Here is a 23,207-nt window from a genome sequence, read left to right on the forward strand (position 1 = left end):
TGCCGGGGTTCCACTAGATAGCAGAGCCACAAAGTCAAAATGTCTATATGTAAGAATTCATGAAAACAAAAATTTGCTTTTTGGTCTTAATTTTAGGTTAGACATAATGTTTGCAATGTAGTTAAGGTTAGGTTTAAAATCATATTTTAATAAGATAAATTGTAGAAATAGGCGGGGTTTACGACTTTGTGGCTGTGGTAACTAGTGACGACCGGAGTGCCGGGAGATGCTCTCGTCGCAAGAGAAAACAAGCAGAGTAGCAGAAACATAAAATCCCAGAATCGAGGCCTATCGTGACAGGTAAAGAAGATTTGCAAAAATGTTTGTGTAGTTGCTGTTTCCATAGAGGTTGGAGTTTGTTGAAGTACTTTTAATCTAAAGTTGGTAGCTGACGATGCCATCAACCAGAGATGCTAGCCAACTGATTAACGTTAGCTGTCTAGCCTAGCGCATTTTTCTGGGCGGTGGGTACCATAGCAACCGCTTAAGAAACAGGCATTATTCATGTAACTAGCAGCCAGACATGCTAACCAAGACGTGGCATTGAGATTAAACACTTGCATCTACAATGTTTGCAACCGATATGATTTAGAAAAGCATCGTTAGTAGTAATGTTTTATGTTCCTTACTATTTTGTTGATGTTATCAAACTGTCACTGTCTGCCTTGGGTAGCTAACGCTACTTAAAAGCAATTGGCTAATAGTTAGCTTGTCAGTTGCCAGGCTGGTCAGACAGCTATCTCAAAGATAGAAGAAGGGTTAGTTATCAGTATTTGTGGCTAACTTTAGCATAGCTAGCTAGCTAGTGGCTGACTTGCTGAGCTTAGTTAGCTAGCATGTGCAAACAAGCTAGCTAACTAAGTAGCTAGCCATCCGACTAACGTCAATGATAACTACTGTAGCTAGCTAACACGTTCATTTGTGCTAACCAAAGATTATCTGCGCCAACGTAACGTTAGTGCAGTTACAACCCCCTCATTTTTTTGTGTGTGTGTGTGGGGGGGGTGATTAAAACAACCAATTCTGTTACCAAACTTTGCATCTGAAAAGTGTCAAATCTGACTCTCAGCATCATTCTGTTATCATGGAATTGCCCTAGAGCTAATGTAGCTAGCTGGTTATATGCTCACACTTGGTGGGGGTTGTAACCTGTGCTACATTAACACAGATAATCTTTGGTTAGCACAGATGAAAGTGTTAGCTAGCTAGCTATGTCTTTGACTTTAGTCAGATGGCTAGCTAGTTAGCATCATTATGTTACCGTGGCCACGGACAGTATAGGCTTCGTCCATGGTCTTGAAGGACTTGACAGCGAAGTGTTAAATAAAAGGCCATTGCCCCTCTCACTCCATTTCATTGGTGATTCTCACGAAACGTCCACTTGACAAAAAATCCTCTTGGAATAGTAATATTAGGATCTGTATTTCTTTTTCATAATTATGTTTATTGATCAGATATTATTCATTTTATCACAATCTCCAGAACTAACGTTACCAATGCAAACATGCTCATTACTTTACTGCAACAGTTTAAGTTAAACTAGTAAGAAAATACATTTCTAAAATTTCTTTACACACTTCACCTAATGCAAAGGCCTCAATTAAACAACACTGAAAACAAGTGTATTTAAAATTAAATTACAATTCATTTGTAATTTCTCATTACCGCAACCTTTTCTGAATGTTTATTTTTTTCTTCATTACTTGTGTATACATATTAGTTTTATATCAGACTATCAGATTAAGCCAACATTATTAAAGTATGTTTTATTTTTCATATTATTTCCCCAAAATTGGTGCATTACAGTAATGATAAGAATGTTTCGGTATTGATAGTTTGCCATTGGGCTCTATTAGAGATTCATTAACCCAAAACAACATCAAACTGTGTCGTTTGATAATCTCAAACGAGTTGTATAATACAAAAATCACTGATCTTAATGCAACTGACTAGCATAAATATAAGTACTGTAATTATGGGCAAGTACAGTATTTTCAAAAGTAAACTTAAGCATAAAGTGACTTCTTTTGAAAAAGTAAATTCTTCCAGGTCTTCACAGATAATATTGCTGTATTAGGATGTGGATATGTGTGGTTCTAAGGTATTATAGATGGGATCCTGTGGGCAAATGGCATAACATGATATGCCTATAAAGTATCCTAAATATACTGTTTTTGGGATATCAAACAATATAGGTACGGTGGCTTGCGAAAGTATTCACCCCCTTGGCATTTTTCCTATTTTGTTGCCTTACAACTTGGATTTAAAATAGATTTTTTTGGGGAGTTTGTATCATTTGATTTACACATCATGCCTACCACTTTCAAAATATTTTTCCTTGTGAAACAAACAGGAAATAAGACAAAAACTGAACTTGAGCATGCATAACTATCCCCCCCCCCAAAAAAAAGTCAATACTTTGTAGAGTCACCTTTTGCAGCAATTACAGCTGCAAGTATCTTGGGGTATGTCTCTATAAGCTTGGCACATCTAGCCACTGGGATTTGTTTTCTCCCATTCTTCAAGGCAAAACTGCTCCAGCTCCTTCAAGTTGGATGGGTTCTGCTGGTCACACAGATTCTCAATTGGATTGAGGTTGGATGTTTCCTCTTAAACCACTCGAGTGTTGCTTTAGCAGTATGCTTAGGGTCATTGTCCTGCTGGAAGGTGAACCTCTGTACCAGTCTCAAATCTGGAAGACTGAAACCGGTTTCCCTCAAGAATTTCCCTGTATTTAGCGCCATCCTTCAATTCTGACCAGTTTCTCAGTCCCTGCTGATGAAAAACATCCCCACAACATGATGCTGCCACCACCATTCTTCACTGGGATGGTGTTCTCGGAGTGATGAGGGATGTTGTGTTTGCGCCAGACATAGCGTTTTCCTTGATGGCCAAAAAGCCCAATTTTAGTCACATCTGACCAGAGTACCTTCTTCCATATGTTTGGGGAGTCTCCCACATGCCTTTTCGTGAACACCAAATGCGTTTGCTTATTTTTTTTCTTTAAGCAATGGCTTTTTTCTGGCCACTCTTCCGTAAAGCCCAGCTCTGTGGAGTGTGCAGCTTAAAGTGGTCCTATGGACAGATACTCCAATCTCTGCTGTGGAGCTTGGCAGCTCCTTCAGGGTTATCTTTGGTCTCTATGCCCTCCTTGCCTGGTCTGTGAGTTTTGGTGGGTGGCCCTCTCTTGGCAGGGTTGTTGTGGTGCCATATTCCTTCCATCTTTGAATAATGGATTTAATGGTGCTCCGTGGGATGTTCAAAGTTTGATTTTTTTGTATAACCAAACCCTGATCTATACTTCTCCACAACTGTGTCCCTGACCTGTTTAGAGAGCTCCTTGGTCTTCATGGTACCTCTTGCTTGGTGGTGCCCCTTGCTTTGTGGTGTTGCAGACTCTGGGGCCTTTCAGAACAGGTGTGTGTGTATATACAGTTGAAGTCGGAAGTTTACATACACCTTAGCCAAGTACATTTAAACTTAGTTTTTCACAATTCCTATTATTTAATCCCAGTAAAAAAATCCCTGTTTTAAGGCCGTTACGATCGCCACTTTATTTTAAGAATGTGAAATGTCAGAATTTATTTCAGCTTTCATTTATTTTATCACATTCCCAGAGTGTCTGAAGTTTACATACACTCAATTAGTATTTGGTAGCATTGCCTTTAAATTGTTTAACTTGGGTCAAACATTTAGGGTAGTTTTCCACAAGCTTCCCACAATAAGTTGGGTGAATTTTGTCCCATTTCTCCTGACAGAGCTGGTGTAACTGAGTCAGGTTTGTAGGCCTCCTTGCTCGCACACACTTTCAGTTCTGCCCATAACATTTCTATAGGACTGAGGTCAGGGCTTCGTGATGGCCACTCCAATTCCTTGACTTTTTTGCCCTTAAGCCATTTTTCCACAACTTTGGAAGTATGCTTGGGGTCATTGTCCATTTGGAAGACCCATTTGTGACCAAGCTTTACCTTCCTGATGATGTCTTGATGTTGCTTCTATGTATCCACATAATTTTCCTACCTCATGATGCCATCTATTTTGTGAAGTGCACCAGTCCCTCCCGCAGTAAAGCACCCCCACAACATGATGCTGCCACCCCAGTGCTTCACGTTTGGGATGGTGTTCTTCAGCTTGCAAGCCTTCCCCTTTTTCCTCCAGATGTAATTTTTGGCCATAATGACCATCGTTATCAGACCAGAGGATATTTCTCCAAAAAGTACAATCTTTGTCCCCATGTGCAGTTGCAAACCGTAGTCTGTTTTTTTTTATGGCGGTTTTGGAGCAGTTGCTCCTTCCTTGCTGAGCGGCCTTTCAGGTTGTGTTGATATAGGACTCGTTTTATGTGGATATAGATACTTTTGTACCTGTTTCCTCCAGCATCTTCACAAGGTCCTTTGCTGCTGTTCTGGGATTGATTTTCACTTTTCGCACCAAAGTACCTTAATCTCTAGGAGACAGAACGTGTCTCCTTCCTGAGCGGTATGACGGCTGCGTGGTCCCATGTTTATACTTGCGTACTATTGTTTGTACAGATGAACGTGGTACCTTCAGGCGTTTGGAAATTGCTCCCAAGGATGAACCAGACTAGTGGAGATCTACAAAAAAAATTCAGGGGTCTTGGCTGATTTCTTTGGATTTTCCCATAATGTCAAGCAAAGAGGCACCGAGTTTGAAGGTAGGCCTTGACATACATCAACAGGTACACCTCCAATTGACTCAAATGATGGCAATTAGCCTATCAGAAGCTTCTAAAGCCATAACATCGTTTTCTGGAATTTTCCAAGCTTTTTAAAGGCACAGTCAACTTCTTCTTGGTGACAGGGGGGCAGTATTGAGTAGCTTGGATTTTTACATTTTTAAAATTTTATTTCACCTTTACTTAACCATGTAGGCTAGTTGAGAACAAGTTCTCATTTGCAACTGCGACCTGGCCAAGATAAAGCATAGCAGTGTGAACAGACAACACAGAGTTACACATGGAGTAAACAATTAACAAGTCAATAACACAGTAGAAAAAAAAAGAGAGTCTGGGATGGGATGGGATGAATAAGGTGCCCAGAGTAAACTGCCTGCTACTCTGTCCCAGATGCTAATATAGGCATATTATTAGTAGTATTATATAGAAAACAATCTGAAGTTTCTAAAACTGTTTGAATGATGTCTGTGAGTAGAACAGAATTCATATGGCAGGCAAAAACCTGAGAAAAATACAACCGGGAAGTGGAAAATCTGAGGTTTGTAGTTTAACTCTGCCATTCCAATATACAGTGCAAATGGGGTCATATTGCACATCCTAAGGCTTCCACTAGATGTCAACAGTCTTTAGAACGTTGTTTGATGCTTCTACTGTGAAGGGGGGCTGAATGAGAGGGGATTGAGCCAGGTGTCTGGCAGAGTGCCACAGGCTCGTCACGAGAGAGTTAGCTCTCTTTCCATTGCTTTTCTACAGATATAGGAATTCTCCGGTTGGAATATTATTGAAGATTTATGATAAAAACATCCTAAAGATTGATTCTATACTTAGTTTGACAAGTTTCTACGGGCTGTAACGGAACATTTTGAACTTTTATTACGACATTCGGCTGGACCTGCACGAGCTTTTGGATTTGTTTACCCAACGCCCTAACAAAAGAAGCTATTTGGACAAAAATGATTAACTTTATCGAACAAATCAAACATTTATTGTGGAACTGGGATTCCTGGGAGTGCATTCTGATGAAGATCATCAAAGGTAAGTGAATATTTATAATGCTATTTCTGACTAATGTAGACTACACAATATGGAGGATATATTTTTGGCTGCTTTGTTGTTTGAACGCTGTACTCGGATTATTGCGTGGTTTGCTTTTTCCGTAAAGTTTAAAAAAAAATCTGACATAGCGTTTTTTAATTTCACCTTTATTTAACCAGGTAGGCTAGTTGAGAACAAGTTCTCATTTACAACTGCGACCTGGCCAAGATAAAGCATAGCAGTGTGAACAGATGACAACAACACAGAGTTACACATGGAGTAAACAATAAACAAGTCAATAACACAGAAAAAAAGAGTCTATATACATTGTGTACAAGAGGCATTGAGGAGGTAGGCGAATAATTACAATTTAGCAGGTTAACACTGGAGTGATAAATGATCAGATGGTCATGTGCAGGTAGAGCTACTGGTGTGCAAAAGCGCAGAAAAGTAAATAAATAAAAACAGTATAGGGATGAGGTAGGTAAAATGGGTGGGCTATTTACCGATAGACTATGTACAGCTGCAGCGATCGGTTAGCTGCTCCGATAGCAGATGTTTAAAGTTGGTAAGGGAGATAAAAGTCTCCAACTTCAGCGATTTTTGCAATTCGTTCCAGTCACAGGCAGCAGAGAACTGGAAGGAAAGGCGGCCAAATGAGGTGTTGGCTTTAGTGATGATCAGTGAGATGCGCATGCTACGTGTGGGTGTTGCCATCGTGACCAGTGAACTGAGATAAGGTGGAGCCTAGCATGGACTTGTAGATGACCTGGAGCCAGTGGATCTGGCGATGAATATGTAGCGAGGACCAGCCGACTAGAGCATACAGGTCGCAGTGGTGGGTGGTATAAGGTGCTTTAGTAACAAAACGGATGGCACTGTGATAAACTGCATCCAGTTTGCTGAGTAGAGTATTGGAAGCTATTTTGTTGATGACATCACCGAAGTCGAGGATCGGTAGGATACTCAGTTTTACGAGGGTAAGTTTGGCGGCGTGAGTGATGTTTGATATGAGTCTGGAAGGAGAGTTTACAGTCTAGCCAGACACCTAGGTACTTATAGATGTCCACATATTCTAGGTCGGAACCATCCAGGGTGGTGATGCTAGTCGGGCGTGCGTGTCCAGGCAGCGAACAGTTGAAAAGCATGCATTTGGTTTTACTAGCGTTTTTAAGAGCAGTTGGAGGCCACGGAAGGAGTGTTGTATGGCATTGAAGCTTGTTTGGAGGTTAGATAGCACAGTGTCCAAGGAAGGGCCAGAAGTATACAGAATGGTGTCATCTGCATAGAGGTGGATCAGGGAATCACCCGTAGCAAGAGCAACATCATTGATATATATACAGAGAAAAGAGTCGGCCCGAGAATTGAACCCTGTGGCACCCCCAGAGACTGCCAGAGGACCGGACAACATGCCCTCCGATTTGACACACTGAACTCTGTCTGCAAAGTAGTTGGTGAACCAGGCAAGGCAGTCATTAGAAAAACCGAGGCTACTGAGTCTGCCGATAAGAATATGGTGATTGACAGAGTCGAAAGCCTTGGCCAGGTCGATAAAGACTGCTGCACAGTACTGTCTTTTATCGATGGCGGTTATGATATCGTTTAGTACCTTGAGCGTGGCTGAGGTGCACCCGTGACCGGCTTGGAAACCAGATTGCACAGCGGAGAAGGTACGGTGGGATTCGAGATGGTCAGTAATCTGTTTGTTGACTAGGCTTTCGAAGACCTTAACTAGGCAGGGCAGGATGGATATAGGTCTGTAACAGTTTGGGTCCAGGGTGTCTCCCCCTTTGAAGAGGGAGATGACTGCAGCAGCTTTCCAATCCTTGGGGATCTCAGACGATATGAAAGAGAGGTTGAACAGGCTGGTAATAGGGGTTGCGACAATAGCGGCAGATAGTTTCAGAAATAGAGGGTCCAGATTGTCAAGACCAGCTGATTTGTACGGGTCCAGGTTTTGCAGCTCTTTCAGAACATCTGCTATCTGGATTTGGGTAAAGGAGAAGCTGGGGAGGCTGGGGGGAGCGGAGCTGTTGGCCGAGGTTGGAGCAGCCAGGAGGAAGGCATGGCCAGCCATTGAGAAATGCTTGTTGAAGTTTTCGATTATCATGGATTTATCAGTGGTGACCGTGTTACCTAGCCTCAGTGCAGTGGGCAGCTGGGAGGAGGTGCTCTTGTTCTCCATGGACTTTACAGTGTCCCAGAACTTTTTGGAGTGAGCTACAGGATGCAAATTTCTGCCTGAAAAAGCTGGCCTTCGCTTTTCTGACTGCGTGTATTGGTTCCTGACTTCCCTGAACAGTTGCATATCGCGGGGACTATTCGATGTTTTTATGCTGGTCGAGGGCAGTCAGGTCTGGAGTGAACCAAGGGCTATATCTGTTCTTAGTTCTGCATTTTTTGAACGGAGCATGCTTATCTAAGATGGTGAGGAAGTTACTTTTAAAGAATGACCAGGCATCCTCAACTGACGGGATGAGGTCAATATCCTTCCAGGGCCAGTTGGTCAGGATAACGTCTATGAGGGTGCCCTTGTTTACAGATTTAGGGTTGTACCTGGTGGGTTCCTTGATGATTTGTGTGAGATTGAGGGCATCTAGCTTAGATTGTAGGACTGCCGGGGTGTTAAGCATATCCCAGTTTAGGTCACCTAACAGAACAAACTCTGAAGCTAGATGGGGCGCGATCAATTCACAAATGGTGTCCAGGGCACAGCTGGGAGCTGAGGGGGGTCGGTAGCAGGCAGCAACAGTGAGACTTATTTCTGGAGAGTAATTTTTTTAAATTAGTAGTTCGAACTGTTTGGTTATCGGCCTGGAAAGTATGATATTACTTTGCAGGCTATGTCTGCAGTAGAACTGCCAAAGGGGGCGGAGTTGCAGTCTATCTTGGCGGAAAATGTTATAGTTTGGTATGGAAATCTCAGAATTTTTTTGGTGGCCTTCCTAAGCCAGGATTCAGACACGGCAAGGACATCAGGGTTGGCAGAGTGTTTTACTCACTGCTTTAGCACAAACTTAGGGAGGAGGCTTCTGATGTTGACATGCATGAAACCAAGGCTTTTTCGATCACAGAAGTCAACAAATGAGGGTTCCTGGGGACATGCAGGGCCTGGGTTTACCTCCACATCACCCGCAGAACAAAGGAGGAGTAGTATGAGGGTGTGGCTAAAGGCTATCAAAACTGGTCGCCTAGAGCGTTGCATTAAGGAGAAGTATATCTCTAATTCCATGTATAACACTTGTATTTTCATCAACATTTATGATGAGTATTTCTGTAAATTAATGTGGCTCTGCAAAGTCATGTTTTAGAACTACTGAACGTAGTAACGCGCCAATGTACAATTCGTTTCTTTGATATAAATATGCACTTTATCGAACAAAACATACATGTATTGTATTGTGTAACATGAAGTCCTATGAATGTCATCTGATGATCATCAAAGGTTAGTGATTCATTTTATCTCTATTTGTGCTTTTTGTGACTCCTCTCTTTGGCTGGAAAATGGCTGTGTTTTTCTGTGGCTTGTTGGTGACCTAACAATCGTTTGTGGTGCTTTCGGTGTAAAGCCTTTTTGAAATCACACTGTGGCTGGATTAAGGATAATTTTATCTTTAAAATGGTGTAAAATACTTGTATGCTTGAGGAATTTTAATTATGAGATTTGTTGTTTTGAATTTGTCGCCCTGCACTTTCACTGGCTGTTGGCGAGGTGGGACGCTACCGTCCCAGAGAGGTTAAAGGGAACCCAAACCGGCTGCGTGCGTGCGCCATTGTGCATACATTTATTTTGTCCCCCTACACCAACGTGATCATGACACGCAGGTTAAAATATCAAAACAAACTCTGAATCAATTACATTAATTTGGAGACAGGTCAAAATGCATTAAACATGTATGGCAATTTAGCTAGTTAGCTTGCACTTGCTAGCTACTTTGTCCTATTTAGCTAGCTTGCTGTTGCTAGCTAATTTGTCCTGGGATATAAACATTGAGTTGTTATTTTACCTGAAATGCACAAGGTCCTCTACTCTGACAATGAATCCACACACAAAGCGGTCACCCGAATCGTTTCTAGTCATCTCTCCTCTTTCCAGGCCTTTTCATCTTTGAACTTGTATGGTGATTGGCATCTACACTTTCATAGTATTACCACGACAACCGGCAAAACAGTTCGTCTTTCAATCACCCACCAATGAGACGGCACGTGGGTACCTGCTTCTATAAATCAATGAGGAGATGGGAGAGACAGGACTTGCAGCGCGATCTGTGTCAGAAATAGGAACGACTTCTATTTTAGCACTTGACAACGCAGACGCTCGTTGGCACAATAATTGAATAATATATATGCCTAAATTTATTTTGCAACTCTTGCGTCGGTGTGGTCAGCCTATTAGTGTATGTAAATTTCTGACCGACTGGAATTGTGATACAGTGAAATCTGTCTGTAAACAATAGTTGGAAAAATGACTTGTCATGCACAAAGTAGATGTCCTAACCAACTTGCCAAAACTATACTTTGTTAACAAGAAATTTGTGGAGTGTTTGAAAAACTAGTTTATTTAAATATATATATATATATATGAGATCATGTGACACTTAGATTGCACACGGGTGGACTTTTGAAGGTAATTGGTTGCACCAGATCTTATTTAGGGGCTTCATAGCAAAGGGGGTAAAAACATATGCACGCACCACTTTACTGTTCTTTTATTTATTTTTTGAAACAAGTATATATATATTTTTCATTTCACTTCACCAATTTGGACTATTTTGTGTATGTCCATGACATGAAATCCAAATAAAAATCTATTTAAATTACAGGTTGTAATGCAGCAAAATAGGAAAAATGCTAAGGGGGATGAATACTTTTGCAAGGCACAGTATGTGCTAAAACAGGTACACATCAAAATGGTGGATATCCTCCTTTTTAAGTGGTGGGGTTGCTCTTTGCTGAAACAAACTCCAGATCGTGGATTTATGTAAATTAAATGTGGTTTATACACCCATATTTCTTGACAACTCCTACTTAATCAAATAACTAATGTTTTACAAAAAAATCTATAATAGGTGTAAGCAGTGGTCCTAGTAAGTAATTAAAGTTACTTGCACACCCATTCACTGTACATTAGAATTAGCTTATTATCAATTCCCGAAATGAAGGGTCTCCTGACCAAAACAGACCTAAAAATGTTTTGGTAATGAGAGCGAGCCCCTTAGCTCAGCCTGCAAGTAATAGGAGACAGCCATTATAAGTCAGCAAATAATTGACCACATAAGAGGTCGACCGATTATGATTTTTCAACACCGATACTGATTTATTGGAGGACCAAAAATGCCGAAACCGATTAATCGGACGTTTTTTTGTTTTTTACATTTGTGTAATAATTACAATTACAACAATACTGAATGAACACTTATTTTAACTTAATATAAAATCAATTGAGCCTCAAGTAAATAATGAAACATGTTCAATTTTGTTTAAATAATGCAAAAACAGTGTTGGAGAAGAAAGTAAAAGTGCAATATGTGCTATGTAAGAAAGCTAACGTTTCAGTTCCTTGCTCAGAACATGAGAACATATGAAAGCTGGTGGTTCCTTTTAACACGAGTCTTCAATATTCCCAGGTAAGAAGTTTTAGGTTGTAGTTATTGTAGGACTATTTCCCTCTATACCATTTGTATTTCATTCATCTTTGACTATTAGATGTTCTTATCGGCACTTTATTGCCAGTGTAACAGTATAGCTTCCGTCTTGCTCCTCCCTGGGCTCGAACCAGCAACACAACGACAACAGACACCATCAAAGCAGCATTACCCATGCAGAGCAAGGGGAACAACTACTAGAAGGCTCAGAGCGAGTGATGTTTGAAACGCTATTAGCGCGCGCTAACAAGCTAGCCATTTCACTTTGGTTACACCAGCCTCAGTTTGGGAGTTGATAGGCTTGAAGTCATAAACAGCGCAATGCTTGACGCACAACGAAGAGCTGTTGGCAAAACGCACGATGGTGCTGTTTGAATGACTATTTACGCACCTGCTTCTGCCTACCACCGCTCAGTCAGATACTTAGATACTCGTATGCTTGCATGCTCAGCCAGATTATATGCAACGCAGGACACGCTAGATAATATCTAGTAATATCATCAACCATGTGTAGTTAACTAGTGATTATGATTGATTGTTTTTTATAAGATAAGTTTAATGCTAGCTAGCAACTTACCTTGGCTTACTGCATTCGCGTAACAGGCAGTCTCCTTGTGGAATGCAACGAGAGAGAGGCAGGTCATTATTGCGTTGGACTAGTTTAACTGTAAGGTTGCAAGATTGAATCCCCTGAGCTGACAAGTTGAAAATCTGTCGTTCTGCCCTTGAACGAGGCAGTTAACCCCACCGTTCCTAGGCCGTCATTGAAAATAAGAATGTGTTCTTAACTGACTTGCCTAGTTAAATAAAGGTATTTAAAAAACGTCAAATCGGCGCCCAAAAATACAGATTTCCGATTATGAAAACTTGAAATCGGCCCTAATTAATCGACCATACCGAATATTTTTTTAACTTTTTTTTTTAATCGGTCGACCTCTAGACCACATCACTGAAGCCCATTCATGCCTCCATTTAGGTAATTAATGGAACTCTGTTTTTCCCAATTTGAGCTTTTTTAGCCATTTCGGTAATGAGAAGGTCATGTGTAGTAAAGGCGTTTGAGAATAAGATCCTCATTCTGAAGGCATATAAATTAAATGAACTTGTGCTCATCTAAGGATATCCACGATGCATCATGGGTGAATAAAACTCTCTGCAAACTGGAAACGATTTATCCGGAGGCTGCATTCATTGTAGCTGGGGATTTTAACAAGGCTAATCTGAAAACAAGACTCCCTAAATTTTATCAGCATATCGATTGCGCAACCTGGGGTGGAAAGACCTTGGATCATTGTTACTCTAACTTCCGCGACGCATATAAGGCCCTGCCCCGCCCCGCCCCCCTTTCGGAAAAGCTGACCACGACTCCATTTTGTTGATCCCTGCCTACAGACAGAAACAAGAAGCTCCCACGCTGAGGTCTGTTCAACGCTGGTCTGACCAAGCTGACTCCACACTCCAAGACTGCTTCCATCACGTGGACTGGGAGATGTTTCGTATTGCGTCAGACAACAACATTGACGAATACGCTGATTCGGTGTGCGAGTTCATTAGAACGTGCGTTGAAGATGTCGTTCCCATAGCAACGATTAAAACATTCCCTAACCAGAAACCTTGGATTGATGGCAGCATTTGTGTGAAACTGAAAGCTCGAACCACTGCTTTTAATCAGGGCAAGGTGTCTGGTGACATGACTGAATACAAACAGTGCAGCAATTCCCTCCGCGAGGCTATTAAACAAGCTAAGCGTCAGTACAGAGACAAAGTAGAATCTCAATTCAACGGCTCAGACACAAGAGGCATGTGGCAGGGTCTACAGTCAATCACGGACTACAGGAAGAAATTCAGCCCAGTCACGGACCAGGATGTCTTGCTCCCAGGCAGACTAAATAACTTTTTTGCCCGCTTTGAGGACAATACAGTGCCACTGACACGGCCTGCAATGAAAACATGCGGTCTCTCCTTCACTGCAGCCGAGGTGAGTAAGACATTTAAACGTGTTAACCCTCGCAAGGCTGCAGGCCCAGACGGCATCCCCAGCCGCGCCCTCAGAGCATGCGCAGACCAGTTGGCCGGTGTGTTTACGGACATATTCAATCAATCCCTATACCAGTCTGCTGTTCCCACATGCTTCAAGAGGGCCACCATTGTTCCTGTTCCCAAGAAAGCTAAGGTAACTGAGCTAAATGACTACCGCCCCGTAGCACTCACATCCGTCATCATGAAGTGCTTTGAGAGACTAGTCAAGGACCATATCACCTCCACCCTACCTGACACCCTAGACCCACTCCAATTTGCTTACCGCCCAAATAGGTCCACAGACGATGCAATCTCAACCACACTGCACACTGCCCTAACCCATCTGGACAAGAGGAATACCTATGTGAGAATGCTGTTCATCGACTACAGCTCGGCATTCAACACCATAGTACCCTCCAAGCTCGTCATCAAGCTCGAGACCCTGGGTCTCGACCCCGCCCTGTGCAACTGGGTACTGGACTTCCTGACGGGCCGCCCCCAGGTGGTGAGGGTAGGCAACAACATCTCCTCCCCACTGATCCTCAACACTGGGGCCCCACAAGGGTGCGTTCTGAGCCCTCTCCTGTACTCCCTGTTCACCCACGACTGCGTGGCCACGCACGCCTCCAACTCAATCATCAAGTTTGCGGACGACACAACAGTGGTAGGCTTGATTACCAACAACGACGAGACGGCCTACAGGGAGGAGGTGAGGGCCCTCGGAGTGTGGTCAGGAAAACAACCTCACACTCAACGTCAACAAAACTAAGGAGATGATTGTGGACTTCAGGAAACAGCAGAGGGAACACCCCCCTATCCACATCGATGGAACAATAGTGGAGAGGGTAGTAAGTTTTAAGTTCCTCGGCATACACATCAGACAAACTGAATTGGTCCACTCACACAGACAGCATTGTGAAGAAGGCGCAGCAGCGCCTCTTCAACCTCAGGAGGCTGAAGAAATTCGGCTTGTCACCAAAAGCACTCACAAACTTCTACAGATGCACAATCGAGAGCATCCTGGCGGGCTGTGTCACCGCCTGGTACGGCAACTGCTCCGCCCTCAACCGTAAGGCTCTCCAGAGGGTAGTGAGGTCTGCACAACGCATCACCGGGGGCAAACTACCTGCCCTCCGGGACACCTACACTACCCGATGTTACAGGAAGGCCATAAAGGTCATCAAGGACATCAACCACCCGAGCCACTGCCTGTTCACCCCGCTATCATCCAGAAGGCGAGGTCAGTACAGATGCATCAAAGCTGGGACTGAGAGACTGAAAAACAGCTTCTATCTCAAGGCCATCAGACTGTTAAACAGCCACCACTAACATTGAGTGGCTGCTGCCAACACACTGACACTGACACTGACAACTCCAGCCACTTTAATAATGGGAATTGATGGGAAATGATGTAAATATATCACTAGCCACTTTAAACAATGCTACCTTATATAATGTTTACATACCCTACATTATTCATCTCATATGCATACGTATATACTGTACTCTATATCATCGACTGCATCCTTATGTAATACATGTATCACTAGCCACTTTAACTATGCCACTTTGTTTACATACTCATCTCATATGTATATACTGTACTCGATATCAGCTACTGTATCTTGCCTATGCTGCTCTGTACCATCACTCATTCATATATCCTTATGTACATATTCTTTATCCCCTTACACTGTGTATAAGGCAGTAGTTTTGGAATTGTTAGTTAGATTACTTGTTGGTTATTACTGCACTGTCGGAACTAGAAGCACAAGCATTTCGCTACACTCGCATTAACATCTGCTAACCATGTGTATGTGACAAATAAAATTTGATTTGATTTGACTTAAATTATTGGAGTTTTGGGCCTCCCGGGTGGCACAGTGGTAAAGGGCGCTGTACTGCAGCGGCAGCTGTGCAAACAGAGACCCTAGGTTCGTGCCCAGGCTCTGTCGTAACCGGCTGCGACCGGGAGGTCCGTGGGGCGACGCACAATTGGCCTAGCGTCGCCCGGGTTAGGGAGGGTTTGGCCGGTAGGGATATCCTTGTCTCATCGCGCACCAGCGACTCCTGTGGCGGGCCAGGCGCAGTGCGCGCTAACCAAGGTTGCCAGGTGCACGGTGTTTCCTCCGACACGTGCGCTGTGTTAAGAAGCAGTGCGGCTTGGTTAGGTTGTGTATCGGAGGACGCATGACTTTCAACCTTCGTCTCTCCCGAGCCCGTACGGGAGTTGTAGCGATGAAAATAAAAAATAAAAATTAAATACAATTATTGGAGTTTTTACAGCAACTTCAAAAAGTGATACGGTAATAAGAAACACGTCCACAAACTATATTTATTACATAAAAACAGTAATGTAAACTGATACTAGTTTACCATTTTTATGATTTATGAACAAACTGTGTTTTATTCAAATAAGTTAGAAAAACCTAGTAAAATTGGATAAAATGACCTAATCTAGATGCATTTCGGTAATGAGAATTTGGGGTGAAAATGTAAAAAACTCAGGCGGAGATGTAAAATATATTTTTAAATAAGCCACTGTGCCATAAACTAGGCATCTTAGTCTTCAGAATGATAGTTGCAGATGCATCATGGGTTTTCTAACTCAATTTGCTACCCTTCTGCTGAAATTGCTGGACTTCGCTCAATAAGGGTCAGTTGCACTTCATGAATTTTAAGCTACTATGCATTTCTTGGAACTGTGTCGTTGTGTTTACAGAGTGAAGAACTGTGATTTATAGAGATTCTCCTCTACCTGTTTGTTTTTCAGTCAGTTAACTGGTGTTAGAATGGATGACGACTGCAATGGCCGTCCCTACATGTCAGGTAAGTGTATGGAGGGCAGGGCATGGACAGTCCTTTGTAAACTCAGCAAAAAAAAAAGAAACGTCGCTTTTTCAGGACCCTGTCTTTCGAAGATAATTTGTAAAAATCCAAATAACTTCACAGATCTTCATTGTAAAGGAGTTAACCAAGGTTTCCCATGCTTTTTCAATGAAACATAAACAATTAATGAACATGCACCTGTGGAATGGTCGTTAAGACACTAACAGCTTACAGACGGTTGGCAATTAAGGTCACAGTTATGAAAACTTAGGACACTAAAGAGGCCTTTCTACTGACTGAAAAACACCAAAAGAAAGATGCCCAGGGTCCCTGCTCATCTGCGTGAACGTGCCTTAGGCATGCTGCAAGGAGGCATGAGGACTGCAGATGTGGCCAGGGCACTAAATTGTAATGTCTACTGTGAGACGCTTAAGACTGCGCTACAGGGAGACGGGACGGACAGCTGATCGTCCTTGTAGTGGCAGACCAAGTGTAACAACACCTGCACAGGATCGGTACATCCGAACATCACACCTGTGGGACAAGTACAGGATGGCAACAACTGCTCGAGTTACACTAGGAACACACAACCCCTCCATCAGTACTCAGACTGTCCGCAATAGGCTGAGAGAGGATGGGCTGAGAGAGGCTGGACTGAGGGCTTGTAGGCCTGTTGTAAGGCAGGTCCTCACCAGACATCACCGGCAACTACGTCGCCTATGGGCACAAACCCACCGTTGCTGGACCAGACCGGACTGGCAAAAAGTGCTCTTCTCTGACAAGTCGCGGTTTTGTCTCACCAGGGGTGATGGTCGGATTCACGTTTATTGTCGAAGGAATGAGCGTTACACAGAGGCCTGTACACTGGAGCGGGATCGAGGTGGAGGGTCCATCATGGTCTGGGGCGATGTGTCACATTATCATCGCACTGCGCTTGTTGTCATTGCAGGCATCTCAATGCTGTGCGTTACAGGGAAGACATCCTCCTCCCTCATACCCTTCCTGCAGGCTCATCCTGACATGACCCTCCAGCATGACAATGCCACCAGCCATACTGCTCGTTCTGTGCGTGATTTCCTGCAAGACTGGAATGTTAGTGTTCTGCCATGGCCAGCGACAAGCCCAGATCTCAATCCCATTGAGCACGTCTGGGACCTGTTGGATCGGAGGGTAAGGACTAGGGCCATACCCCCCCAGAAATGTCTGGGAACTTGCAGGTGCCTTGGTGGAAGAGTGGGGTAACATCTCACAGCAAGAACTGGCAAATCTGGTGCAGTCCATGAGGAGGAGATACACTGCAGTACTTAGTATCTGGTGTGGCCACCAGCTGCATTGACACTTACTTTTGATCCCCCCCCCCCTTTGTTCAGGGACACATTATTCCATTTCTGTTAGTCACATGTCTGTGGAACTTGTTTGGTTTGTCTGTTGTTGAATCTTATGTTCATACAAATATTTACACATGTTAAGTTTGCTTAAAATAAATGCAGTTGACAGTGAGGACGTTTCTTTTTTTGCTGAGTTTATTAGCGGACTTGCTGACCTGATTGTTGACATTATCGAGATGGCTGAATGAACTGTCAGTAGGCCTACATAATTTTGTGTGTGTGGACAGCAGGCAGTGGAGACTCTTCGATGGAGAGGGAGTTTTCAGGGGCCCTTGGAGGCCCCACAGTGAGCACCCCCAACAGCCAGCACACTTCTCCCAGCCGCTCTCTTAGTGGTAAGTTCCAATTTGTCAATTCCTTTGTAGTACAAGTACTGAACTTTTATTTCCAAGGGAGAGTATGGTAGTTGGTTTTATGGCTCAGATGTTTTTGTTTTACTTTAGCAAGCACATCCGTGTTTCTGCTCACATCATATGTCCCTCTCCTGGTCTAAACCCTGTCTCTCTCCAGCCAACTCCATCAAAGTGGAGCTGTACAGTGATGAGGAGCCGGGCCGCGGCACGGGGCCAGAGGATGAGCGAGGGGACAGGGTGGAGGAGGGGGGTTCTGAGCAGGGAGGAGAGGCCGGAGGAGGGGGCTACAGGGAGCTGGCCAGTCCAGAGCCCATGTCACCAGGAGGTGCCATCCGGCTGCCCAACGGAAAACTCAAGTGTGACATCTGTGGGATGATCTGCATCGGGCCCAACGTCCTCATGGTGCACAAACGCAGCCACACAGGTGACTGATCAATTGATTGAGTGATTGATTGATTAGTCCTTTATACAAAAAGATGAGGTTAGTTTGTTGCGCAGATCTGCCCCGAAACCAGGTTGACATTGTAATTTGGGCACTTGACTGGGAGTGAAACAAATTTCAAACTGGTTTGTACGGAGTCGGGTGTGTAAACTGGTATGTGCCTCCTCCAGGTGAGCGGCCATTCCAGTGTAATCAGTGTGGGGCCTCTTTCACCCAGAAGGGGAACCTGCTGCGTCACATTAAGCTGCACTCGGGGGAGAAGCCTTTTAAATGTCCCTTCTGCAGCTACGCATGCCGCAGACGGGACGCTCTTACAGGCCACCTCCGCACTCACTCGGGTGAGAGGGATATATATACTGTACACACACACACACACTTGGGTGAGGAAAAGAGTGTCTGAGTTGAGCATGTCAGTTCCTGAGCAAAAGACACAGACCTAGAGTTCTGTATGTATTAAAGGTATGTTGACTTTGTCCCCAGTATCGTCTCCCACAGTGGGGAAGCCCTATAAGTGTAGTTACTGTGGCCGCAGCTACAAGCAGCAGAGCACCCTGGAAGAGCACCGTGAACGCTGCCACAGCTACCTGCAGAGCCTGGAGACACAGCAGCCAGCCAGCGCTCACACTCAAGGTAGTGGAGAAACAACACGTACACACATACTCACACACTGCAAGTTACTGCTTCTATCTATGGTGTGATCATATCTTTTATAGAAGAGGAGCTGAGGGACCTGGAGTTCATGCCTGACAACCTGCTGCAACCTTCCTCAGACAAGATGGCGTTCATCGATCGGCTAGCCCACAGCATCACCAAACGCAAGAGATCCACGCCACAGAAATTTGTAGGTAAGCAGTTATTTGGAATTTGTTTATGGGGAGGTGAGCAAAGACACTGCTCAAACACAGGTAACACAAAGGGTACAAGCTCATTCATGACATCAGGTGTCAGTTTAAAAATAATGAAGACCTGCACATCACTAGTTCCTCCCTATGAGTTGTGTTACCGTGTGATTTCCATGCCTATCTGCCCTGCAGGACAGAAGCACATGCGCCTCAGTCTGGCCGACACGCCTTACGAGCTCAGAACCGCCTTCGACAAAGACGGGGTTACGCACCACGGTGGTCTGGAGCAGCCACACTACACTAGCCTGGGAGGAGGGTACCTGGGGGGACAGGGAGTTGGAAGTGGTGGTGGATCTGAAGGCCTCCGACCCCTACGCTTGCCTCTCCCTCACCCCTCCTGCCTGTCGGAGCTCCGGCCGGTCATCAGTTCGGCTCACACCCCCATGGCTACGCTGGGGCCGAGGCTAGACTGCACTGGGGCCGGGGCTGGCCTAGGGTCCACGGGTGTGGGGGGCAGGGAGGCTGCAGAGGGCCACGAGGACCTGCCCCCTGGACGCAGCCACGGCCCGTCACCTAGCAACGGTTGCCAGGACTCCACGGACACAGAGAGCATGCCGGATGAAGTGTTTAGCAGTGTAGCGCCTGCCCTGCCGCTCCACAACAACCATAATCACCACAACCTCCACCACCCCCACTCCAACCACCACCCTCCCCCTCCACCCCTACTGCACCACAGGGGCATGGACAGCCCAAGCCATGCCAAAGACAGGGAGGAAGAAAGGGACAGGGAGGAGGGTGGCCACCCTGCTTTCCCCCCTCCCCCTGCCCTGGCCCCAGGCTCCCCCACCTCAAGGCAGGCGTTTCGGGTGGTGGATGGAGAGGGGCACACAGTGCGCTCTTTCCGCTGTGAGCACTGCCGTGTGCTCTTCCTGGACCACGTTATGTTCACAATCCACATGGGCTGCCACGGCTTCCGCCAGCCCTTTGAGTGCAACATCTGTGGCCACCGCAGCCAGGACCGCTATGAGTTCTCCTCCCACATTGTCCGCGGAGAGCACCTGCCAGACTGAGGCTGGCTGGATGGGCCTCTGTACTTAGGGCTGTTTTTACTCTGAGAGAAGGGCCTGCTTGGGTTTGGTCTGCACTGCATCACAAGAGGGGGTAGAAGGGGAAGGGTAGTAAAAAAAAAAAACTAAAAAAACTGCTTTTTGTAAATGATTTGTACACAAGCATTGATACTGATATCACATAAACCTCAACTTCAAATAGGCACACTAGAATGGCTCAATTGCGTCACTTAAAAAAAAAAAAGGGAGAATCCTCACTACTCTGAATACACTTTTCAAAATGTATGAATTCTTGCCAGAAAATGCTAAGATGAAGAGTAAATGCACTTTTCTATCCTCAGAAGTGCCTTTCTCTGGTGTGGTCTGTCTACCTTTCCTCTCTTATCCGGGTAAAAAACCGGGCGCACAAAACAGTGATGCTACTAGCTAGACAATGTGATTTATATCAGACTTTGTTTTCCTCTACTGCACTTTAATCAAGATTTTATCAAAAATTTACAATGCAAGAAAACAAACAAACAGTTGTCAATGTGCACTTCGTTGTGCTTGCAAGCTGTAGTCAGACATCAGTAGTCGTCTTTAGATGCCATTAGGCTTCCTCGGAATTTGTCCGTTTAACAAAGCCCTATTTGAAAAGCACTTTTAAAAAATCCATTCCATTCCCTAACATGCTTAGTCCCTGGTGGTGTGGCAGACAGACAGTGTTGTGTAAGATTGTGTATTTGATGTATAGTAGGTCATGTATTTTAATAACAGTTGCGGTGCAGGCCAGGCCCACGATCCCAAGTCAAATAGTAAGAAGAATTTGAGGGGTTGGCCTCAAATGAGTGCACTTTCCAATTTCAGTTTGTGTGTGTGTGTGTTGGTTCTTTTGGAAGTTTAGTAAGTTAAATGAGAGAGAGTTGAAGGCTATTATCAGTGTGAATGTTGTGGGGTGGAATGGGGTACAGTATGTTTGTTTTTGTTTAATTTGATTGCTTTTGTTGCACTGAGATATAATTATATTAAACTATTTTATAGAGGTTATTTATGGCCTGCACATTTCTCTGTGCAGTGTGTTGAAAGAAATCTTTTTTTAAATTCATCTCCACAAAAGGAGAGCCACTGCCACTATTTTGGAGTTGACTTCAACAAAGGGTGGAGATTGTTGGCAATTTTAGAAGGTCCCTGATATCCCAATGTGTTGCTTACTATGAAACAAACCAAAACCAATATTATTTATTTAAGTGAGACTTAAAACAATTGTTGTATATTCATTGTATTGTGCCTTTCATGACATTGACCTTGCTGACAATTCTTGCCAATATACATTTTTCCACCCATAAAGATATCATTGACGTTACATGAAATATCTCAGCTGGCCCTGCTATTTGAATGCCCAAGCTGAATCCAAAATTTCCCTCTATTAATCACACATTTTAATTTGCAGTCACTAATTTCTTAAGTGGCCTAATGTAGATATAAATTGTATAACCTCATCCCAAAAGGAAAGAGACAAAGACATGTTAAAAAAGAGAATAACTTTTCATATATGAAAGGTTTAGAAATAAGTACATGTGCATGAGATTGTTTGTCACCTGCTGCTAAGGCATGAATGTGTGTGTGTGAGACCACAGTTGTCGGTGGTTAAGATTGAGAAGGTGATTCTTCAGAAGTGACTTTGAAATGCTTATTTTTGTTCAATGATTTTCTTTCTTTCTCATCAGACTTGTAATTGTTGTTTTTATAGAGAGCACTGACGTTGGTAAACATTTTCCTTGGAATCAGGAAGCATTCAGATCCCTTCAGGCAACTTTGACCAAGGGAACGTGATGAATACACAATTTTTGAATGAAAAGAAACAGTTTGGGCAGTTGTGGACCTACTCTTTTACCCAATCTCTTAGTCTTCATATTGAATGAACTTGGAAGCCTGTAGGATTTATAGTTCTTGATTAGGGCCCAGAGTTTCCCATGGTCAAGCAAAACTCCTGGCCCTACTCATGACACAGATTAAGTATGAGAGACAGGAAAATCTGCTGTGGCTGTGGGATGTTTTTTATTTTTAATAAATGTGAAACTCTTTACCTCAAATGATAATTGCCTCTGTCGGGAGTATGGGTTTGGTGATGTTTGAATTTTTCTGTGGTTAATTTGAAAGTTAAGTTGGTTTTGGCAGCCCTGTATCTTCACTTCATTTAATATTTAATTAATCTTACAAAAAAGGAATGTGCTTTGAAGTGGACTGTATACAAGAAAATGCCTCATCCCAATGTCAGAAAAGACACAATCTTCTAAAACAATTACATAGCACTGAAATTGTACTGAATTACAGGGCATAGTTGCACTTAATCAGTTGCATTAAACTTCATCTGTAATGCTGTTCTAAACGTAATGCCTTATGAACGGATATGTAATTACTGTTCAAAGTAGAGAAATTATATATCTAATGGAATCCGAAATGGTTGGATTATTGAATTGACGTGGAAGTTCTGCATTGATCGTTTGACGGCAGTTCCTGGAAGAGCAGGTTTAGGTGTCTCCAGATGTGTTTCTGTGTGTAAATCTTGCTATTGTGCCTTTGCCCCCCGCGCCCCCTCCCTCCCCCTCTTAGGTTTTCACTGTTTGATGTTGGCTACATCAGATTTGAGGACAGAACACTTGGCCATGGGTCTTGAAAGCTCAATAAACGGTAACACAAATTGATGTCATATGCTAGGTTTCCATCAAATTGGTGAAAGATTTTAATGTGAATATTCAAACATCCGCATAAAGAAAATGTGAATTTACCCGCCAGTGGTGCGTTTCCACCAAACTGACTTATTGCAGATATAAATCAGTGCGTGATGACGTAGTGCACAATGTACTTTTTCGCTTAAGTTTATGTACCGAATAAAAAAATCTAATGTTCAA

At 43.6% G+C, this 23,207-nt stretch overlaps 1 protein-coding gene across 3 annotated transcripts; it reads left to right on the forward strand.

Annotated features, from left to right (window-relative positions):
* The first annotated feature begins 191 nt into the window (after positions 1–191).
* On the forward strand, positions 192–23,207 carry LOC112217510 (zinc finger protein Eos). 3 transcript variants are annotated; one of them, XM_024377837.2, is made up of 8 exons: positions 192–300; positions 16,169–16,224; positions 17,840–17,947; positions 18,123–18,389; positions 18,578–18,745; positions 18,888–19,037; positions 19,121–19,252; positions 19,442–23,207. In XM_024377837.2, exons 2-8 carry the CDS (start codon positions 16,188–16,190, stop codon positions 20,317–20,319), a joined length of 1,740 nt encoding a protein of 579 aa, XP_024233605.1. In that variant the 5' UTR covers positions 192–300; positions 16,169–16,187; the 3' UTR covers positions 20,320–23,207. The 3 variants fall into 3 exon arrangements, with proteins under 3 accessions (XP_024233605.1, XP_024233615.1, XP_024233623.1); XM_024377847.2 differs by having other exon boundaries at positions 17,843–17,947; XM_024377855.2 differs by lacking the exon at positions 18,578–18,745.

This window comes from Oncorhynchus tshawytscha, linkage group LG02, assembly GCF_018296145.1.
Source record: "Oncorhynchus tshawytscha isolate Ot180627B linkage group LG02, Otsh_v2.0, whole genome shotgun sequence".
NCBI classification, from domain to species: Eukaryota; Metazoa; Chordata; class Actinopteri; order Salmoniformes; family Salmonidae; genus Oncorhynchus; species Oncorhynchus tshawytscha.